At 52.4% G+C, this 17,061-nt stretch overlaps 4 protein-coding genes and 2 non-coding genes across 6 annotated transcripts; 3 read left to right on the top strand and 3 right to left on the bottom strand.

Moving 5' to 3' along the window:
- Positions 1–87: 87 nt before the first annotated feature.
- Positions 88–180, bottom strand: B0T23DRAFT_t326. Its single transcript has one exon. It is a non-coding gene; the product is annotated as a tRNA-Asp (tRNA).
- Positions 181–740: 560 nt separating this feature from the next.
- On the bottom strand, positions 741–3,211 carry B0T23DRAFT_387765 (uncharacterized protein). The gene has a single exon (XM_062837701.1). The coding sequence runs from the start codon at positions 2,741–2,743 to the stop codon at positions 863–865; it is 1,881 nt and encodes a 626-aa protein (XP_062689051.1). The 5' UTR covers positions 2,744–3,211; the 3' UTR covers positions 741–862.
- B0T23DRAFT_422992 (uncharacterized protein) lies at positions 3,210–7,320 on the top strand. The gene is made up of 4 exons (XM_062839816.1): positions 3,210–3,716; positions 3,831–3,927; positions 4,445–4,975; positions 5,049–7,320. The coding sequence occupies exons 1-4, from the start codon at positions 3,618–3,620 to the stop codon at positions 6,896–6,898; spliced, it is 2,577 nt and encodes an 858-aa protein (XP_062689050.1). The 5' UTR covers positions 3,210–3,617; the 3' UTR covers positions 6,899–7,320.
- A 14-nt stretch (positions 7,321–7,334) lies between these two features.
- On the top strand, positions 7,335–7,423 carry B0T23DRAFT_t349. Its single transcript has one exon. It is a non-coding gene; the product is annotated as a tRNA-Tyr (tRNA).
- Positions 7,424–11,016: 3,593 nt separating this feature from the next.
- On the top strand, positions 11,017–14,136 carry B0T23DRAFT_387748 (caspase domain-containing protein). Its single transcript, XM_062837700.1, has 7 exons — positions 11,017–11,586; positions 11,648–11,762; positions 11,835–11,889; positions 11,955–12,347; positions 12,414–12,852; positions 13,183–13,352; positions 13,649–14,136. Exons 1-7 carry the CDS (start codon positions 11,504–11,506, stop codon positions 13,672–13,674), a joined length of 1,281 nt encoding a protein of 426 aa, XP_062689049.1. The 5' UTR covers positions 11,017–11,503; the 3' UTR covers positions 13,675–14,136.
- A 1-nt stretch (position 14,137) lies between these two features.
- On the bottom strand, positions 14,138–16,917 carry B0T23DRAFT_365013 (SGT1 protein-domain-containing protein). The gene is made up of 2 exons (XM_062836356.1): positions 16,384–16,917; positions 14,138–16,304 (listed from the first exon to the last, which is right to left on the bottom strand). The coding sequence occupies exons 1-2, from the start codon at positions 16,622–16,624 to the stop codon at positions 14,398–14,400; spliced, it is 2,148 nt and encodes a 715-aa protein (XP_062689048.1). The 5' UTR covers positions 16,625–16,917; the 3' UTR covers positions 14,138–14,397.
- Between the last annotated feature and the right edge of the window lie 144 nt (positions 16,918–17,061).

Below are 17,061 nucleotides of genomic sequence, written 5' to 3'. Positions count from 1 at the left end.
TGATCAGCATCGCTAACGAAACCCAGAAAAAGGAATTTCATCTGAGACTTGGTTGGGGGGCCCTGGGAATGTGCAAAAAGATTAGGTCTCTCCCGCCGGGAATTGAACCCGGGTCTCGAGCGAATCGAACCGATGTTCAAGCTTGACAAGCTCACATACTGACCACTATACTACGGAAGATATACAACTGTTCATCAGTTGTCGTAGCAGTTCAACGGAAATTACTTTCGCAATTTGAACTTATATAATCAAATACCTAACTTCACCCTGCACGCAAATGCCCTTGTTGCTCGCGATTCTGTCTTTGGCTTGTTGACCTGAATGCATCACTATAAACGAAGTTATGAAGTTGATACTATTCTTGCATTATGCTCAAAGAAGACAAAAGGAAAAAGACGTGTGTTACGTTGGAGCTTCCAAATAAGTTCATGTGAGTGGCAGAGCGCCAAAACAGCCAAGGGACAAAAGTGAACGTTATTCTAGAACCTTGAGATGGCGATGGTGGATGTTAAACAACGCTGCTTGGGAATTTCCCATCAGGACTGTATGTATACATTTGCTTATATCTCATGTGTTTAAATATCCCATCGTTTCGTACACTACATCGCCGTTCCCCAGTGTCATTTATTCTGGGGATATGCACTATATGGAGTCGCATCGCTGCGTTTCCCAGACCCAGACAAACCTTAAACGCCTGAGAAATGTGCAAGACCAAGATGAACTGTGAAGAGGCATAATCATCAAAGACAGCATATATATATATTATATGATACCTACGTTCAGGACACCAAGACCACTTGTAATTCACTACAATGCTAACTAACCAAATCTTTTAAATTGCCCGTCCCAAAATGTTTTGCCCTCAATCCCTTCCAACACTCACACTTGCACCCCTCACCCTCCCATAACCTCTAGTATCCCCAGACCCGGCAGACTTATAACCTACATCCGGCCCCGGATCACTCCACTCATCCAAACTCACGACACCGCTCGAATACGAGTACCTCATTGAGCCGCCCAAGCTCTCCTGGCGGGTATGAGCACTGGGTGGATGTCTAGGGCCTGTCACTGCTGATAGCGTCCCTTGGCTTGCCACGACTTGCGGGACACCGCCCAGAAGCTCAGGGCGCTCCAAGTCAAAAGGGTCTGACCGGAATTTATTGCGATGGGTGGTGAACGAGTCGATGCTTTCGCGGTAGGTGCGGGTGCTGGGTTGTCGACTTGGGTTTCCATTTGCCGTCGTGCTAGCAGAAATACTGATTGGATGACCGCGTGGTTGTCGGCGGCGGTCCTCGATGCCGTAGTTGGTCGCTGTCGGCGGTTTGGAGATTGTGGTGGTGGCGTCATTGTGAAGGTTTCGAACAGGATAAGGAGGGTCGCTGGCAGGGTTGTCGGAACGGCCAAGACCGGCGGCAAGGGGCGCTGGTATGGCTGATATATGGGTGAGCAAGTTGTTGTCTCTGAAGGGGTTGTCGCCCTCGTCGAGGTACAGTGGCCGTGCTGTTGGCACTTTGTCTCTGCTTCCACTACCACTGTCCTGGGGCGCGACGCTCAGATGTTGCTGCCCTTGGCCTTGCGCTTCTCGGCCGAGATCACCATCGTCCATGGCTATCAACGTTAGAAAGTCGGGTTGGTACCTGAGTCTGGCCTTCCGTTCACTTGTGTTTTCCGCGTCAAAATGTCTGTTTCGCACAACCTCATCGTTGCGCATGTTGCGTAGCCATTTGCTGATACGCATGTGGGATGCCATTCGAGACCACCAATTCGACATGCTGCCTTTGACCGACCCCGTTCCTTTCGCCTTGTCGGTGAAAGCTAGCGATGGGTTCCGACTGTGTGTGCTGAGTTCCTCAAATCGAGGGCCCCGTTTCAAAGGCGATAGCAGGATGCTAGGTTCGGAAAAGGCTTGACTGATGCGCTCTCGGATCCTTTCGACCTTGTAACCTAGGGCGGCCTTTGCCTTCACGAGCCCCGGTGTTGGGCCAATGCTGCGTCGACTGATGATATAAGGCGTCTTCTCATTTGGGTCTGTGCCAGGACCAGTACCCAGAGGTGTCAAAAGAGTGCTCCTTCTCTTCTGCAATCTCCGTCGTCGCCACAGCCACAAGAAGAGTCCGATGAGACTGAGGACCACAAGACCACTGAGCACACCTCCAGCCACCTTCGCGGCTTCGCTGTTATGAGCGCTTGGAACTGAACTTATGGTGGGGAATGAAGTTGGGTTTTCCGTGGCCTGTACTACATTGCTGGTTGAGGATGGCTGGAGGTTTGCGCCTGTGCTAGCAAAAGGCGTTACTACCGCATCATCAGGGAATATTTCTGACGCTGTTTCTGTCACGATGCTTGTCTCCGCTGAAGTCTCAGTCTCATTGCTCACAGAATATTGCTCGGCTTCCGGTGATGATGTTGGGAGCAAAGACGAAGAGGTGCTCGTGACAGTTGGGGTAGGTATTGTGGTCAATATGCTCGTCGTACTTGTTGAACTGGGAAATATACTGTCTTTGAGCGGCGGAGGCGGGCTCGCACTGGTGTTGACTGGCACCGTAGTCTCATCCCTTGTTGTCGCTTCTGTCGTTGTTGTCGTCGTCGACCTCGTTGTCGTTGCCGGCAACCGAGAATCGCGACCTGTTGCTGTTCGAACATTGCTGAATTGGACAGCTTTGAGTATTGCTGTACATCGCTTGCCTCCGGTGGTTGTGAAAATGAACGACCTTGCTGATGAAGGAAGATTAGGTGATGACATGCTGGAACTCGATCACTGTACCTCCGTGCCGGCGAATCCAGTCGCAAAGCATACGAGGATAATTAATATTGGTATGATGGCTAAAACGACACGCCAGGTGAACGAAGAGAATAGTTGGGCCTCGCGGGCCTGTCTATGTCGGTATAATCATGAACCCTTTGCGAGTGGTGAGGAAGATGGTCCCTAAACAAGCAAAGCTTGGGGTGTCGTAGAGCAGACCATCACTTGATGGCTCGAGGACGACAGAAATAGGAGCCGCCCCAGCAGCCCATTTCCCTCGGCAGCGCATTGGAACCGAGCCACCTAGCCTCCTCATGGCTCCTCTGATGATGGCATCGGGGGCATGGTGAGGTAGGAAGAGCATAGGCGTGTGTTTGAGAACAGAACCCATGTACTTTGATTGGTAGATGGGAAGTGTAATAACGACGTGATGTCCGAAATGGAACCAAAGTACGGCTCACGAACACCGAGAACACGGTCGAGACGAACCACGGCTGTCGTCAACGCGGCTCTAACATCAAGGGGTAGGCGCATGTTGGTGTCGCTTAGACGGGCAAATCCCTGTCTTGCGACACTCCTGAAGCACACTCCTTGGTGTTGAGAGTAGCATCGTGAATGTTTCAAGGAAATATGTTTGGAGCCGGAAAGCCACCCGTCAGCTGCTACCATGGCACCTCGATTGTTGTTCGCTACAGAAAAATAGCGGAGGCGACTGGAGGAGGTAGCAGATCTGAGAGAGCTCAAGCATGCACAAACCGTTCAGTTCAGACAATCGATTGCGAGGCCAATTGCAACAGTCTTCTTGACCGGGTCTGAAGCACCGACTTCAAAGCCTCGGCGCCAGTTGTATTTTTGTTCTCTTGTGTTTTGCTCAATGATGATGCCGAAGGAGAGATCCACGGTCAGACAAGGGACGGGGCAGATGCACGGCGCCATGACGCTTTTGGTTGCCTGCATTGCTTGTAACACAGTGGTGGGTAAAATTACGCTGTTCATGTACCCGCCAGGTCTGCTCAAGAGGAGCAAATTCCATCGAGGGGTGGGAAGCTGTACACACTTCAAGTTAGAGGTACCTTCCATTATGTAGGTTCTGCAAGACCGGGCGTCCGGTAGCCGAGCCGGAAGCGCAGGTGGACGGCATCTCGGGGCGAACACACTCTGGAGGAATCGGGTACTGCCCTGTGGTAAGTACATAGAGGTAGGTATGTAGATCCCTCTACATAGTAGTGGGTGCCTTAGGTCGGGGTGTCCCGGGCAATGGGCGGGCGGGCACGGGGCTCCAAGTAGGTAGTGTACCGTCTACCGGGAACAGACTCCTTGTGGGCTGCCGACGCCCGCCGCCATATGTACACTACACTAGTAGTTCGCAGCGTCAGCCCAGTCCCAGCACTGTAAACCAGGTAGGTGACTACCTACACAAGCGGGCGGGGTTGCAGGTCCGTTGCAGGCGGAACATGGAAGAGCTCCCGAACGGTCGACGCGGCGCGTGATCCCTGTGCCCGGCCACCGCCAAAACAGGCAGGCGCTGTGACCCTTGAACCCCTGACTTGCAAAGGCATGCGGGGTCGTCTCTGATGGGAACGGCGTGGAAACCCTCACCGTCACCTTCTCTTCGACGGAATGGCAACGAAGAGAAGCGTTCTCTCAAACTTTGGCCATGATCACCCAAGGCAACGTAACGGTAACGGCCCGCTGCGCTAGCGGAACGGAGACTGGGCGATTGTGGGCGACTGGGCGGCCCAAACGAGCTTCCCAAATCATTCGACCACGAATTCCGTCCGAACCGGCTTGTCCCCGTGGCGGCCGCACAACCCCAGGCCATCGGGCCAGACACGCCAGAGCTCCTCGAACACATCGATATCACCCAGGGTTGGCACGTTGGCTCCAGGGGCACCAGGGTCGGGCCCAGGGGCGACCCTCTCTTCCGTGATCTTCTTCCATCTCAAGGCTGTCTCTACAACCAACAACAGCATCCCCTCCTTTCTCCACAAACATCTCCTGTTACCTGTTTCCCGCCGCCGCTCTTGTGCAACAGAGAGCACGACATCCGCCTGAGTCGGCGGTCTACTGAAAGTCCCGGCTCCGCGTCACGGTGCCCGCCCATCCTACCTTGTCGGTTGCCGGCGCAACGTCTTCCGCTCATCACCGACGCCGAACCCCTCGGTAGTACGGTACCGTTGCCGTGTCCTCCCACTGCAGTAGCCATCATGTTTGGGAACTTTGCCCACTTGAGTGTGTTCTTCAGTCCCCCTTTTTTTGCTGTACATAGACCGTCTGGCCGAGCTGTGCTAACCATTCCGTTTAGTTCCCTTGGCCACAGCGCCTCAAGGGCCGCCCAAGGACGTCCCTCCACCCACGCCCGTCAACTTTCCGTGCTTCTATCCCCAAGTTCAAGATGACCAACAAACAGCACCGGGAGCCGCAGACGAAACACCAAAGTCGGTTGTCACCTTGTTGCAGGGCATAGTCCGCCCAGCCCAGCTGGCCGTTGCCCATTTTGAGGCTCTCGGAGTCCATGTAGTGCCAAACTCTACGGCGGCGGACCTCATCCCTGATCCGTCTTATATCCCGGATTTCGCTGCTTGGGATGAGCTCTCATCCGATGCAGCTCACGAGGTGAACGAGAGCACCAGGGTCCCACTGGTTTCGGGAAACCGCTCTCCCGGCTGCAATACTTACCTGGAGCGTAAGCGTGAGCTGTTGTTTCCTAATGAGACCGGCTACCGGACTGTTCGCCGCATCCAACCTCCAAAGGGCCAGAGCCACGCCCGGCTGGGAAACTGCTACGAGTTCTTCCGTCAGCTCGACACACTATCCAACTATTGGGATGACACCTCGGTAACAGAACAGTCAGCTCCGGAAGGCGAAGAAGAAGACAAGGACGCTCTGGCCTCCAAGCCTCGACGGACCGGCGCCGGCAATCAGATGCCCCCTGACTTCCGCCAGCAGATGGTGCAAACCTTCTTGAAGCTTGTCGCGTACGACTTTGGCTGTAACACTGCGCCGGCTCGTGCTGAACCGAGGCTGCACATCACGTCTCGCAATTGTGGTTCTGCCCGTAGCTCCTACTTCTCTTCCGGTTGCACTTTCATGTACAAGACCCCGACCACTAGGGAAGAAGCCCGCGCCGGTATTGTTGAAGGACCTGTGGCGGCCGTAAGTGCTAGGCATTCCACTGGCTTCCTACCCCCACCCGAGGACCCGAACGAGTCTTCCACCGACCCGGACGCCGTCTTTGATTTGGGCCGCGAGTTGGTTGCCGCGCTAGTAACGGCCCAGCATCGAGCCCGCGAGGGTCGCACCGAGAAGCGCATCGGCGAAGGTGCCTGGTGGTGCACCAAGCCTCGATGGGGCGGTGGCCCCGGCGGCCCCATTGGCCGTGAGATTGAACAGCAGACCAGTGGCGACGACACACTCGTTGGAGACAAGGACGCGCCCCCTTCGGCTGCTGCTCCTGCCGAGAAGCCCACAAAGGTGACCATCTCTTCCCGACTTGCCTCCCGCGCTTCCCCGTTTGGCCCCTTGCCCAGCACACGTCTCCCAGAAAGAGAGAAGGAGTCTAGCTCGGGACCGGCCAAGGGCGTCAAGCGCCTGAAGAAGTCGGGTAATATGGCCATGTACGACAACTACCGCATGGTTCGCCCTCCGGCCCTGACTTGGGACAAGAAGGCCAAGTACGCCGCCATTGGCAGAGCTGCAGGCGCAGAGTACGATGACATTTTTGTGGTCAGTGCCTTGTATCACCACATCAGCATTGTAAGAGTGCGGGTGCCCGATCAGCTAATGGCGGTTTTGGAGGGCCGCGCCGAGCACGAGTTTGAGAACGGGAAGCGAAGCTGGGGAAGGCTGGAAGTGAGGAGGAGCAAGTGGTTTGACCTCTTCAAGCCTGGGGACAGAGTGGAGGCCATGAAGCTCGTCTGGTGCATGATGAATTGGTTGATGAGGGCCATGCCTAAGGATGAGGATAAAAAGGACGAGACTGATCAGGACCAGGAGGAAAAGAAGGACACGAAGAGTGAAAATGCGGGAAATCCTGCTGCAGCGACACCAGCAGGCAGCCAGAATGCTATTGAGCAAGTTAAGTACGAGGCCAAGCAGGAAGCGAAGGACGAGGTCAAAGAGGAGAATGCCGATGTGAAGATGGAAAATGCATAGACTGAGAAAATTGGCGTGCGTACGTACGTACCGACTACTGTATTTCCCTTTCTTCGTTCTGTCTTCTTCCCATTTGGCTTCTTGGATTCGGCCTGCTTTGTTATCAACGAGGGAATCCAACATCTATTGTACAGTATATTGAAAACGCTAATGAGTTTTCCAAGAGCATTCTTTGTGCTGAGCGCGATCGGTCAAGTGCAAAAGCTTGGCAAGTACAGGTCCTTCACTGAGCTTGGGCTATTATTGCCTGGTGCGCTACAAGTTAACTTGACACTTGCCGCCAATGTCATGGGTCGAATCTGATTAAAAGGTAATGCGAGACATCTTGTCGTTCATTCCCCATGCGAGGTTTGCATTTTGAGCGACATGCTGTTCACGCATCGTAGAAATGATATAGGCTTCCAAAATTCGTACTAATAATCAACATCTTCTAAATCCCCTTGTGGTGTAGTTGGCTATCACGTTCGGCTGTAATTGTACAGATTGTATACCGAAAGGTCACCGGCTCGATTCCGGTCGAGGGGACTTGTTCATTTTTTTATGTCTTTTTCATCCGTCGCCTTTTCCCGCACCAAATTTTTATGCTGATCTGAAGCGAGTCTTTTCCTTTTGATCTTGTGATCCCAGCAGCTTGGTGGACTCCGTTGCAGAAGACAGTGTAATCTTGGGCTTGGCAATCATATGGGTAAGGGTCATACTGCGGGAGTGCGGCTATTGAGGATCGTTTTTAGGGCTCCCTGCTGAATGTTGAAGGAGGTCTGGCAGTTGGACATCAAGACTTGTAGACTGACTTGCCTGGCATTTTGGAGCTATAGTGCAGAGGAGGATAACCTACCTTCCGACTTGATGGAAATCGATCTTAGTTGAAAAATCTAACCCAGGGGTTCTTCTGAGCGTTGCAACCTAATCGACGTAAAGAAATTTTGGAAGATCAACATCAACATATTGGTTATGTCGAAGGTTTATATGCAGTTATCACTTGTTAGGATGAAACTTTAAAAACTAAAATCTAACACCCTTAACCTGTACCCTATCATGAGCCTGGTCTAGTATTAGATTACCCATAGTCAAAGGATTATGTAGCTAATCTTTGTCATAGTAAAGACATATCAGTATGTCGCACTCTGATATTTACCTGGCCCTATGTAACTTTTGCCAGCACAGCCTCCATTCATATGTATCAGTTTTTTTTTCTTTCTGGTATTGCAGTGACCAAACCCATGAAGAGCTAGAACTACGCAGTATGGGAGGTGTGAGTGGAGACGGGAGCGAAATTGTGGGCTAAGTTAAACGCAAGCATTTTATATGTACCTAGGTATCTTTTAGAAGTCGGATGTTACCGAGTCCTCGGTAGCAAGCGACTTGTAAATTGTTTTGCAATACTTAACCGTGCAGGTTACGCAGATCACATACCCAGAGCCTTTGAGCCTCACCGACCGACGACGATGATGAGCATGGAAATCGGCTTGAAAGGGCATAGCCCACCGGCCACCCCATCGGGGTACAGTGTCAGTCTGTCCCAGACAGAAGGCATGGGAATGCAGGGCGCCGCTTTTGCTTTTGCGGCCGAGGGTTCGATTTAAAACCCCGGGGATCTGCTATGGTCACAGCCTCATTCTACGTATGTAGTGATGGCAGTACAGTATGACCAAAGACTAAAGACTGCCACAAAAAGGCTGAGATGTAGTTCAAGCGGGCGTCTGATCTAGCAGATGCAGAACGTCCTCGTTTGTGGCCATGCTCTCTCGGCCTGTCCCTTATTGGCCCACGTACCCAAAAGACTTGGGCCGTTCGTCGTCGGGATCCAGCAGTCTGCGGCAGAATGCGTCGCTTCCAACAAATGGCAATTACACAAAACAATCAAGTCCATTGGGGTTTGGACGTCTAAAGACATTCGAGCATATCTGTTATGCCGAACATATTACCCTTGCTAGGCATCGAAGACAAACGGCCCAAGTCTTTTTGGTCGGTCGGTGGGATAGGTGTGGGGAAACCTTGACTCGGATGTGGTAGGGTTTGGCGCGCGCCATCTAAGATCGAGAACTAGACGTTCCCCGGACTCTAGCAACGAAGAATGCAATTTCGGTTCGCTAACCTGCAGGACTCTGATGTCGAAGTGCCACATCTGGACACCTCGACTGTGGTATTGAGCTTCGATGTCGGTTGATCGAGCCCGTCTGTTTTACTCTATGTAGTAGTCCACGCAGTATGTAGTGTAGATGCGATTTGGTTTTCCACCTGGCTGTCCCTATCTGCAGAGAGGAGTTTCATTAGATTTATGGCGCCGGCGATTACAGTTCAGCAGCGATCACACGGTAATTTGACCTATCATATACTCAACATGCTGTCGAGCTAGCTTCACTCGGCTGCGTGCATTCGGATACCGGAGATATTGGAGACCGACCAGCGAACCTTTCTGCAACCGGGAGACCCGGCCAGCCAACCACAAGAGCTGCGGAACTGACACTGACCGAAATGGCCTCGGTCGTCCCGAAGCTTCGATGTCTGGAAGCAAAAGCCGAATGCCGTACGCCGCGGGAGGGGGGCAAGTCTGAGAGACTGCCGGGCCGGGGATCGTGGCAAAAGAACGTCTTCGGTCACAAGCCACAATGACCCGGCGGAGGTAACCTTCGTTTACCGTCGACTTTTGCGTTTTGCGCTGTGGAATACAGATGCTCGGTTGTGATCACAACAGACTGGGTGTCCTGGATTCCAAGTTCGTCCAGCTTGCGGATTCTCCTCGTGCGTTTCTCACTACCCTTTTCTAATTTGTTCCCACTCGAGTAACCGTGGATGGACGATGAAACCTTTCAACTTATGGGCTTGCGTCTGCGATATTAGTTTCTTTCCTTTTTCCATAGGGCATTGGGGTTGTGTGGTGAATTTGCTGGATGCGATACGTTCAGTTACGACGGCCCGGGGCGGGACCCTCAAGTGGGCTAGACCCCCGAGCGTCTTTTTTCCCCGCCAGCGGCAGCAGGTAGAGGCGTACTGAGGGCTAGTGGGCTGTAGAAAAGAGCTGAATAGCCGTTGTGATATCTAACCGTCAAAGCGATCAAAGGACTTGCCGATGGCGTATGACGACCTGGAGAGAAGGCTAGCGACGTTGATCGTTCGATGTTGCCCGTCACCATGCACCGGTGATTGCGACTGTGCGGAAGAGGTTTGCTGTTGCTCAGTCTTGCGCCTCCATGCCCGTGAAGTGTCTGTTGCTCGATGCCATGCCGTTACATCAATGGCATGCATCCCTCTACATACATACACTCCGTACACTACAGGCAACAGGTCTGTATACTTACTCCATAGGTGGGTATGTTTAGAGATATGGATTCAAACATGACATGAAGGAGTGCCCGGTCAAAGAAGGTATGGAACATTTGCTAGTTTATAGGACTCTTTGACCTCCTGGCGCAACTCCATCACAACTCGCAGTTGTGGTGTCGTAGAGGTAGACATGTAGCTAAGTATGTACACTAGGTAAGTATCTCGTCACTCCTCGTCTAAACTTTCGAGGGTTTCGATCGCTCCTTCCCAGATTCGGGATCCGCACTCCACGTTGCTTGGCGTTGATCACAGCAAAAGTGGAAGGGAAGCCTTTCCTTTCGTGCTGCCCCGCTTGAATCTCGTCCAATCACAACTTGGAGTGTTGCGCTGCTGATCTATGTATCTGGTCTATCAATAAACGTGGCTGTTGATATGGTCACAGGCAGCTTGGGCGTTGAGGCAGCATAGTGAGATACTTCCAGTTGCAGACATAGACGCCACCCAACGACTCGGAATGTTCGCAGTGGGAACTTTTCCTCGAGAGAGGTGAGTGGAGAGTCCACTGCACGTCCAGTACTACCCTCCCTGCCCTGGAGCAGCAACCTGGCGACAGCAGCTTGCCCGCTCTTGGCCATTCCCGTCCACACAGCGGGCAATATGGACATCCGGATCCCACACGCTGCACCCATTTGCTTGCCCTGTGGTGGCCTTGGTTCCAGTTGACCTCAATCCCCGTCCGAAACATCGCGACGAACCCATACCGTCGCCTCTTTCCCACTCTTTCCTGCTCAACGACCCCGGCCCTTGCGACCCAACATCACCAAGCCTCTTCGACTCCCTGCATGTGAGTTGTCCCCAAATCAGCTTTTTGACCGCTCTCTCGGGTACATGTCCTGCACCCTCAGACCCTCTGTACAGTCGGGCGGAACATTGACTCCAGTTTTGGTTCGGTCATGGTTCTCGACTTGCGCCATCCCGTGCTTCTTCCCTGACTCGGCCCGTCTGCCTGCTCCAAATCGGTTGTATCCAATGCATCGCTGCTCCCATTACTGACCTGGTGCCTGTCTTTTAAGAATCTAGCCTCGCTCCTCCCCTCCAATCCATCATATACCGGCCCAGCGGCCTCACTTCATCAACGCCGCCCTCCCTCGACGCTCCACCCTATCTTCAATCTCGTCTTCACGCCCGTCTGATCCCAAATCCAACCGCGCCCTCCAGCCTCTCTGCCACTACACCAAGACTTTAGTCTCCGGATCCTACTTACAAAAGCCACGACGGGTCACTTCGCCGAGCCTCCTCGATCTTGCACTATCTGTCTCTAATTCAATCCAGCCGCCGATCATGTCTGGATACCCCGGCGCGGGTTACAATGGAGGAGGCTACGTCCCGCCGCCTCAACCACAATATGGCGGCTACTACCCTCCGTATGTTTATACAACTACACTCGTAGCCTTGTTCTTCAAACTGCGGTTCTAACTTTGGCAGCCAACCTGCCTATAATGCCTATCAACAGCCGCCTCCTCAGCAGCAACAGTACATGGTTTACCACCAGCCCTCGCCTGGCCCCCAGCAACACCAGCACTGGAATGCACAGCAGCAGGTCCGTCTCAAGCCCATTACCACAACCAACATCCACGTACCTAGAGGAGTACTAAAGACGAGTCGCAAATAGACGCCTGCACCACAGGGATATGGCAATCCTCCAAACTCCCATTACGGCAGACCCGGTGAGTGCTAGCTAGAATAGAACCCCCCCGCCAGGCTGGAGTGTAGCTTCTGACTATGCCTTCAGAGGCGAACATGCCAACGGTGAATTCGAATTCGTACGCGCACGGGAACCACCAAGCACCCCCGCCTCCTCCCCAGGCGCCTCAGCAATTTGGATATGGCGCTCCAGCGGACTATGCCTTTCGATATTCGCAGTGCAATGGCCGACACAAAGCCTTGCTCATCGGCATAAACTACTTTGGTCAGCGGGGCCAGCTAAGAGGATGCATCAACGATGTCAGGAACATGTCATCATATCTCGTCGAGCATTTCAGGTACAAGCGCGAGGATATGGTGATTCTCACCGATGACCAGCAAAATCCCATGAGTCAGCCTACCAAGCAAAACATCCTTAGGGCAATGCACTGGTTGGTCAAGGATGCTAGGCCCAACGACTCGTTATTCTTCCACTACTCCGGTAAGCACCTGAAATGATCTTCTCCCAAATTTCGTAAGGTTTGCTTCTGACGGTCGAACTTGCTAGGGCATGGAGGCCAAACCAAAGATCTCGACGGCGACGAGGAAGATGGGTACGACGAAGTTATATATCCAGTCGATTTCCGACAAGTGGGACACATCACCGACGACGAAATGCACCGCATCATGGTCCGACCGTTACAAGCCGGCGTTCGGCTGACCGCTATCTTCGACTCATGCCACTCGGGAACTGCGCTCGATTTGCCCTATATTTACTCAACCCAGGGCATTCTCAAGGAGCCCAACCTGGCCAAGGAAGCTGGCCAAGGTCTTCTTGGAGCCATCTCATCCTACAGCCAAGGCGACCTCTACGGCGTGGCGAACAACATCATGGGGATTTTCAAAAAGGCTACCGGCGGTAACGATGCCCATGCAAGAACCTTGGCTACGAAGACGTCACCCGCCGATGTTGTTATGTTCTCCGGAAGCAAAGATGACCAGACCTCGTTCGTACACCCCTCTATTATCGTTTCTTGCTCTTGAAATACTTTATTTCTGCTCTCTTTCTCTTTTGGCGCAGGCATAGTATGTTTGGGAGCAAGAGCTACTGGGTATTTAGGGTTTTGTCAAGTGGGCACAGCAAAGGCGTCACTTAGCATACTTTTTGTACATACATTCAGCCCACGCTCTAGATGCAAAGTACAACCATCATTATGGTTGTGACTTTGCGTCTAGGGCGACGAGTCACGTTGGATTACCCCTCCATTTCCTCCCCGAGACGTAATTATCTGTCCCTTGTCAAGATTCACTGGCTAACCTCGATGTCTCTCTCACAGAGCCGACGCCACAATTGCTTCACAAGCCACAGGGGCTATGTCCTGGGCCTTCATCAACGCCCTCAAGAAGAACCCCCAGCAGAGCTATGTCCAGCTGCTCAACAGCATCCGAGACGAACTGCAAATGCGTTACACACAGAAGCCTCAGCTGTCGTGTAGCCACCCTCTTGGTGAGGCTTCCTCCTCTTCACATTCCTCGTCATCATTCTATAACCCCTCATCAAGCCGTTATCTGGTGACCACGTTTAAGATTTGAGTTGCATATATACCCTTTATAGGAAACTCGAGGAGAAGTGTCTGTTTGGGTTTCTTTTACCTGCATTGCGTTGCGTGGACCGTCTTTTTGCGGGGCTGGCTGGGAAAATTAGACATTGTAATGGACACACAGAACACACTATGATGACGAGCAAAACGACCCAAGATAAGAAGAACAAGCTGACTAACTTTGGTGATGCAAACTATAAAGATACGAATCTCCTGTTCGTTATGTGAAGCAATCGAAAACAGTGTATTCCATCGATTGGTCGCTAGGAACTCATTTCTGTTCCACAGAAAGGCGAACTGATTTGCGGTCGACTGGTCGACACGCCTGGGTAGGGTATCACTAGGGGAAAATGGCAACCGGCTTGTCAGGTCTTTCGCGGGGTGTTGGGCATGATCAGGACCTGAAGTGAATGTTAATGTGAGGGACGTTGGACCGAGGCTGTTGGTGTTTATCTCGTCTGCCATTTGATTGGCAGGCCAGGGATGATAGGGCAATTGAGTGGACTGTGTCTGGGTCTTTGTGCATCTGGAAGGTCACCTTATCTCTTCGATTTGGACATAGACACAGATAACCACTTCCAGTCTTATTGTGCAGTCATGAATAATAGCGAAGAGCCGCTTCAGGCCTCAAGGTTTGTCTCTTCATTGACACACAGTATTGCAGGTTAGGGGGAGAAGGTAAGCCAACGATGTCTCGTTTCAATCTATGCGTGGTTCAATCTTAAAGACCTCGCTGTTAAATGAGATTATTGTCCCTCTCCGCCTATCGACGCTCTTTCTTTCGGCTGGCTACGAGCCATTTGATCCATCATCAAATTCCTCCAAAACCCACGATTTACTTGTAATCTATCATTATCTGAGAAGGACGTTGTTGAAGTTTTCAAGACTCCCTTCATGATGGGCATCCAAATATCTAGTCCACCAAGCACTGACAGATGGCATTTGCTTTTCCTAAGACTTGCCCTCTCCATCAGAATCCTCTTCATCACGCGGCAACGTCATGCCCATCAAGCCAAGCAAGTTGCCCGTTGGACCAGCCATGCCCGCCTGGCTCTTGAAGCTCTCCAGCAAGTTCTTGGCTAGATTATAGTCAACGCCGACCTCATCACCTTCCTCTTCTCCTTCCTCGTCGTTCATATCGTCATCATCATCATCACTCCCACCACCCCCCGCGGTCTTGACTATCTCTTGAACTGATGAAGCCTCGTGCACACCACCCTTTGATGCTCTCGCGGATCTAGTCTTGGCTTTTTGAGGGTCCAGTTGTAGTGCGCCGTAGGAGTTGAGTTCCTTTTCCATCTGAGCTATAAGAGCTTCGAATTCCTCTTGCTCATTGTGGCCCGTATCCATGCTCTTGTCTTTGTCCTTGTCATCATTGACGGTAAAAGAAACCTTTTCCTTGCCGTTGCCCTTGCCCTTCGTGCCAGGCTGTCGCGAGGCGCTCTCGGGTCCTGTGGTTGATGACGGTGATGATGATGATGTTGTTGTTGTTGTTGTTGTTGTTGCCGCCGTCATTGTCGTCGTCGGTATCCCCATCATCTCTCTCATCATTTTCGAGAACTGCTCTTCGTCGAAACTCACTTCCTTGTCTTCGTCCTCGCTGTCCATGTCAACATCCGAGTCTTCCAAGTCGTCATCATCATCCTGATCCATCTCATCGATTTCAGCTCCGTCAAGACCTGCTGTTTCGTCATTCAGAAATGCCTCAAACCGGGAGACGATCTTACGTAGATCGGCTTGTGTCGTGGCATCTCCAAAGGTCGGTACAGCGTGCCCCGCTATATCTCTGCCTTCACCAGCTTTGTTTTGTTGCCGCTGCTGCTGCTGCTGCTGCTCCGATTCTCCCTGCACCCCACCGCCGCCAGCTAACTCCCTCTCAAAATCCGCAAAATCGATATCCATCCAGCTATCATCATCCTCCCTATCCACATCCTTCCACTTCTTGATCTCCTCATCAGTCGGCAGCGCCGCCTCCTCGCCATCCTCCTTTAGATCCTCAAGCAACAGCGCCACCTCCCTCGCAACACGACTATCGCTCTTCTCAGCGCCGCGAGCAAGGATCTCAAAGCCCGTGGTGAGCTTCATGCCTATTTCCAACCTGGCGAGCGTCTGCAGCTTCTGCAAGGCTTGCTGCCGGGCCTCGCCCTCCGTTTCAGACGCAGACAATTCTTGGACTTGCGCAGTCTGGACAAAGTGCTCCCTCCAAACTGGTGGCGGATCAAAGTGCTGGGACTTGAGCTGGGCGTAGAGGACCTTGGTGAGGCGGACGCTGATGGTCACAAGGTCCTGTGGTGGGAACAGTAAGGAGTCCGGAGTAGCGGAGAGAAGCGGTTTAAGTGAGATGGGGTCGCGGAGGTAGAAGGCTTCGATAGCGGGTGCGACGGCCTTGGGGCGCTTATGGAGGATGTAGGCTAGTTTACGAGGAATGGTAACAAGGGCATGATGGAGGGAAGAGGTGATCTGGTCGGGATACTTCTCTAGTCGGTAGAAAGCTTCGGCTTCGATTAAGGGGGAGTGGATCAGGATGTTGGGGGTGGTTCTGATCACGGAGAGGGCTTCGTGGAGGGAGATTTGGTGGGCCTTTGATGAAGATGGCGAGGATGAGGAAGAAGAGGGAAGAAGGGGGATGATGCGTAATTGGCCGCGGTTGATCCATACGCGGTTGGCGTCCATCTCGGGGCTCAGCCATTTAGGCAGGACTTTGGCTGCTTCGATGAGGAGGAATTCGCCGTCGCTGTCGAAGATGCGGATCCATAGGTTGGGAAAGGAGAAGCTCAAGGTTCGGAGGAAATAAACTATCAGCCACTCGTCTTCGACATTATCACCGTAATCAGTACGACCATGAAGGTAAACTAAGCCTACCGTTGACTGTTCGGTTAGCATGAGTGCAAGGATTCTAGAAAGTGACTGAGAGCGCGGTAGCAAGGCGAGACGTACCATTCTCGATCCTCGTTTCGAACTTCAAAGCCTCGCGTTGCCAGATATAATCCTTGGTGAGCTCGTCAAGCCTTTGAAGGGCTACTTTCCTGATTGTTTCCAGACTCGAGAGGGTGGTTCTCTGGGCTTCAGGCTGATCGTTGATGAGGAAGAGCATGTACTCAACACAGTTTTCTGGGAGGCTCATTTGGAAGCCATTGAAGGCGTCGTCTCCGGGCCTTGGCTCATTGGTGGACTCCATCTTTGTTTTCAGTCTTCTACTCAAGGGGTTTCTTGCTTCTCAACTTTCAAGTGTCTAGAGGGGTGTGAGTGTCCCTTTACTGCGGATTGTTGACGCCTCGGGTCACTTGCGGTTGATTGCACGTGTACGTTATACTTGAAGAATGACACAATCGAAACAATCTAGTCCAGCCAATGAGCCTTCGAAATTGTCATTCAATTCGGCAGGGAATTTGTGGTTTTCTCGTGTGTTGAGCAGGTCCGTGTTGTTTGATCGGTGTCTACTCGCAAGTACATAGGGTACCTAGGCTACCTATTTGACTTTCGCTATCTAGAGGTACACGACGCACTGAGCAAGTGGGACAAGGGGGGGGGTAGACATGACCTTTATCATAGAGGTACCTTCTAGCTACCTGCCCGAAACGCGATCCCGTGACTTCGCTCGTAAAGCCGACGCGC

This window comes from Neurospora hispaniola, assembly GCF_033458365.1.
Source record: "Neurospora hispaniola strain FGSC 10403 chromosome Unknown B0T23scaffold_8, whole genome shotgun sequence".
NCBI lineage: Eukaryota > Fungi > Ascomycota > Sordariomycetes > Sordariales > Sordariaceae > Neurospora > Neurospora hispaniola.
Note: the sequence above shows the minus strand (reverse complement) of the source record. Positions and strands in the feature narration are given on the sequence as shown.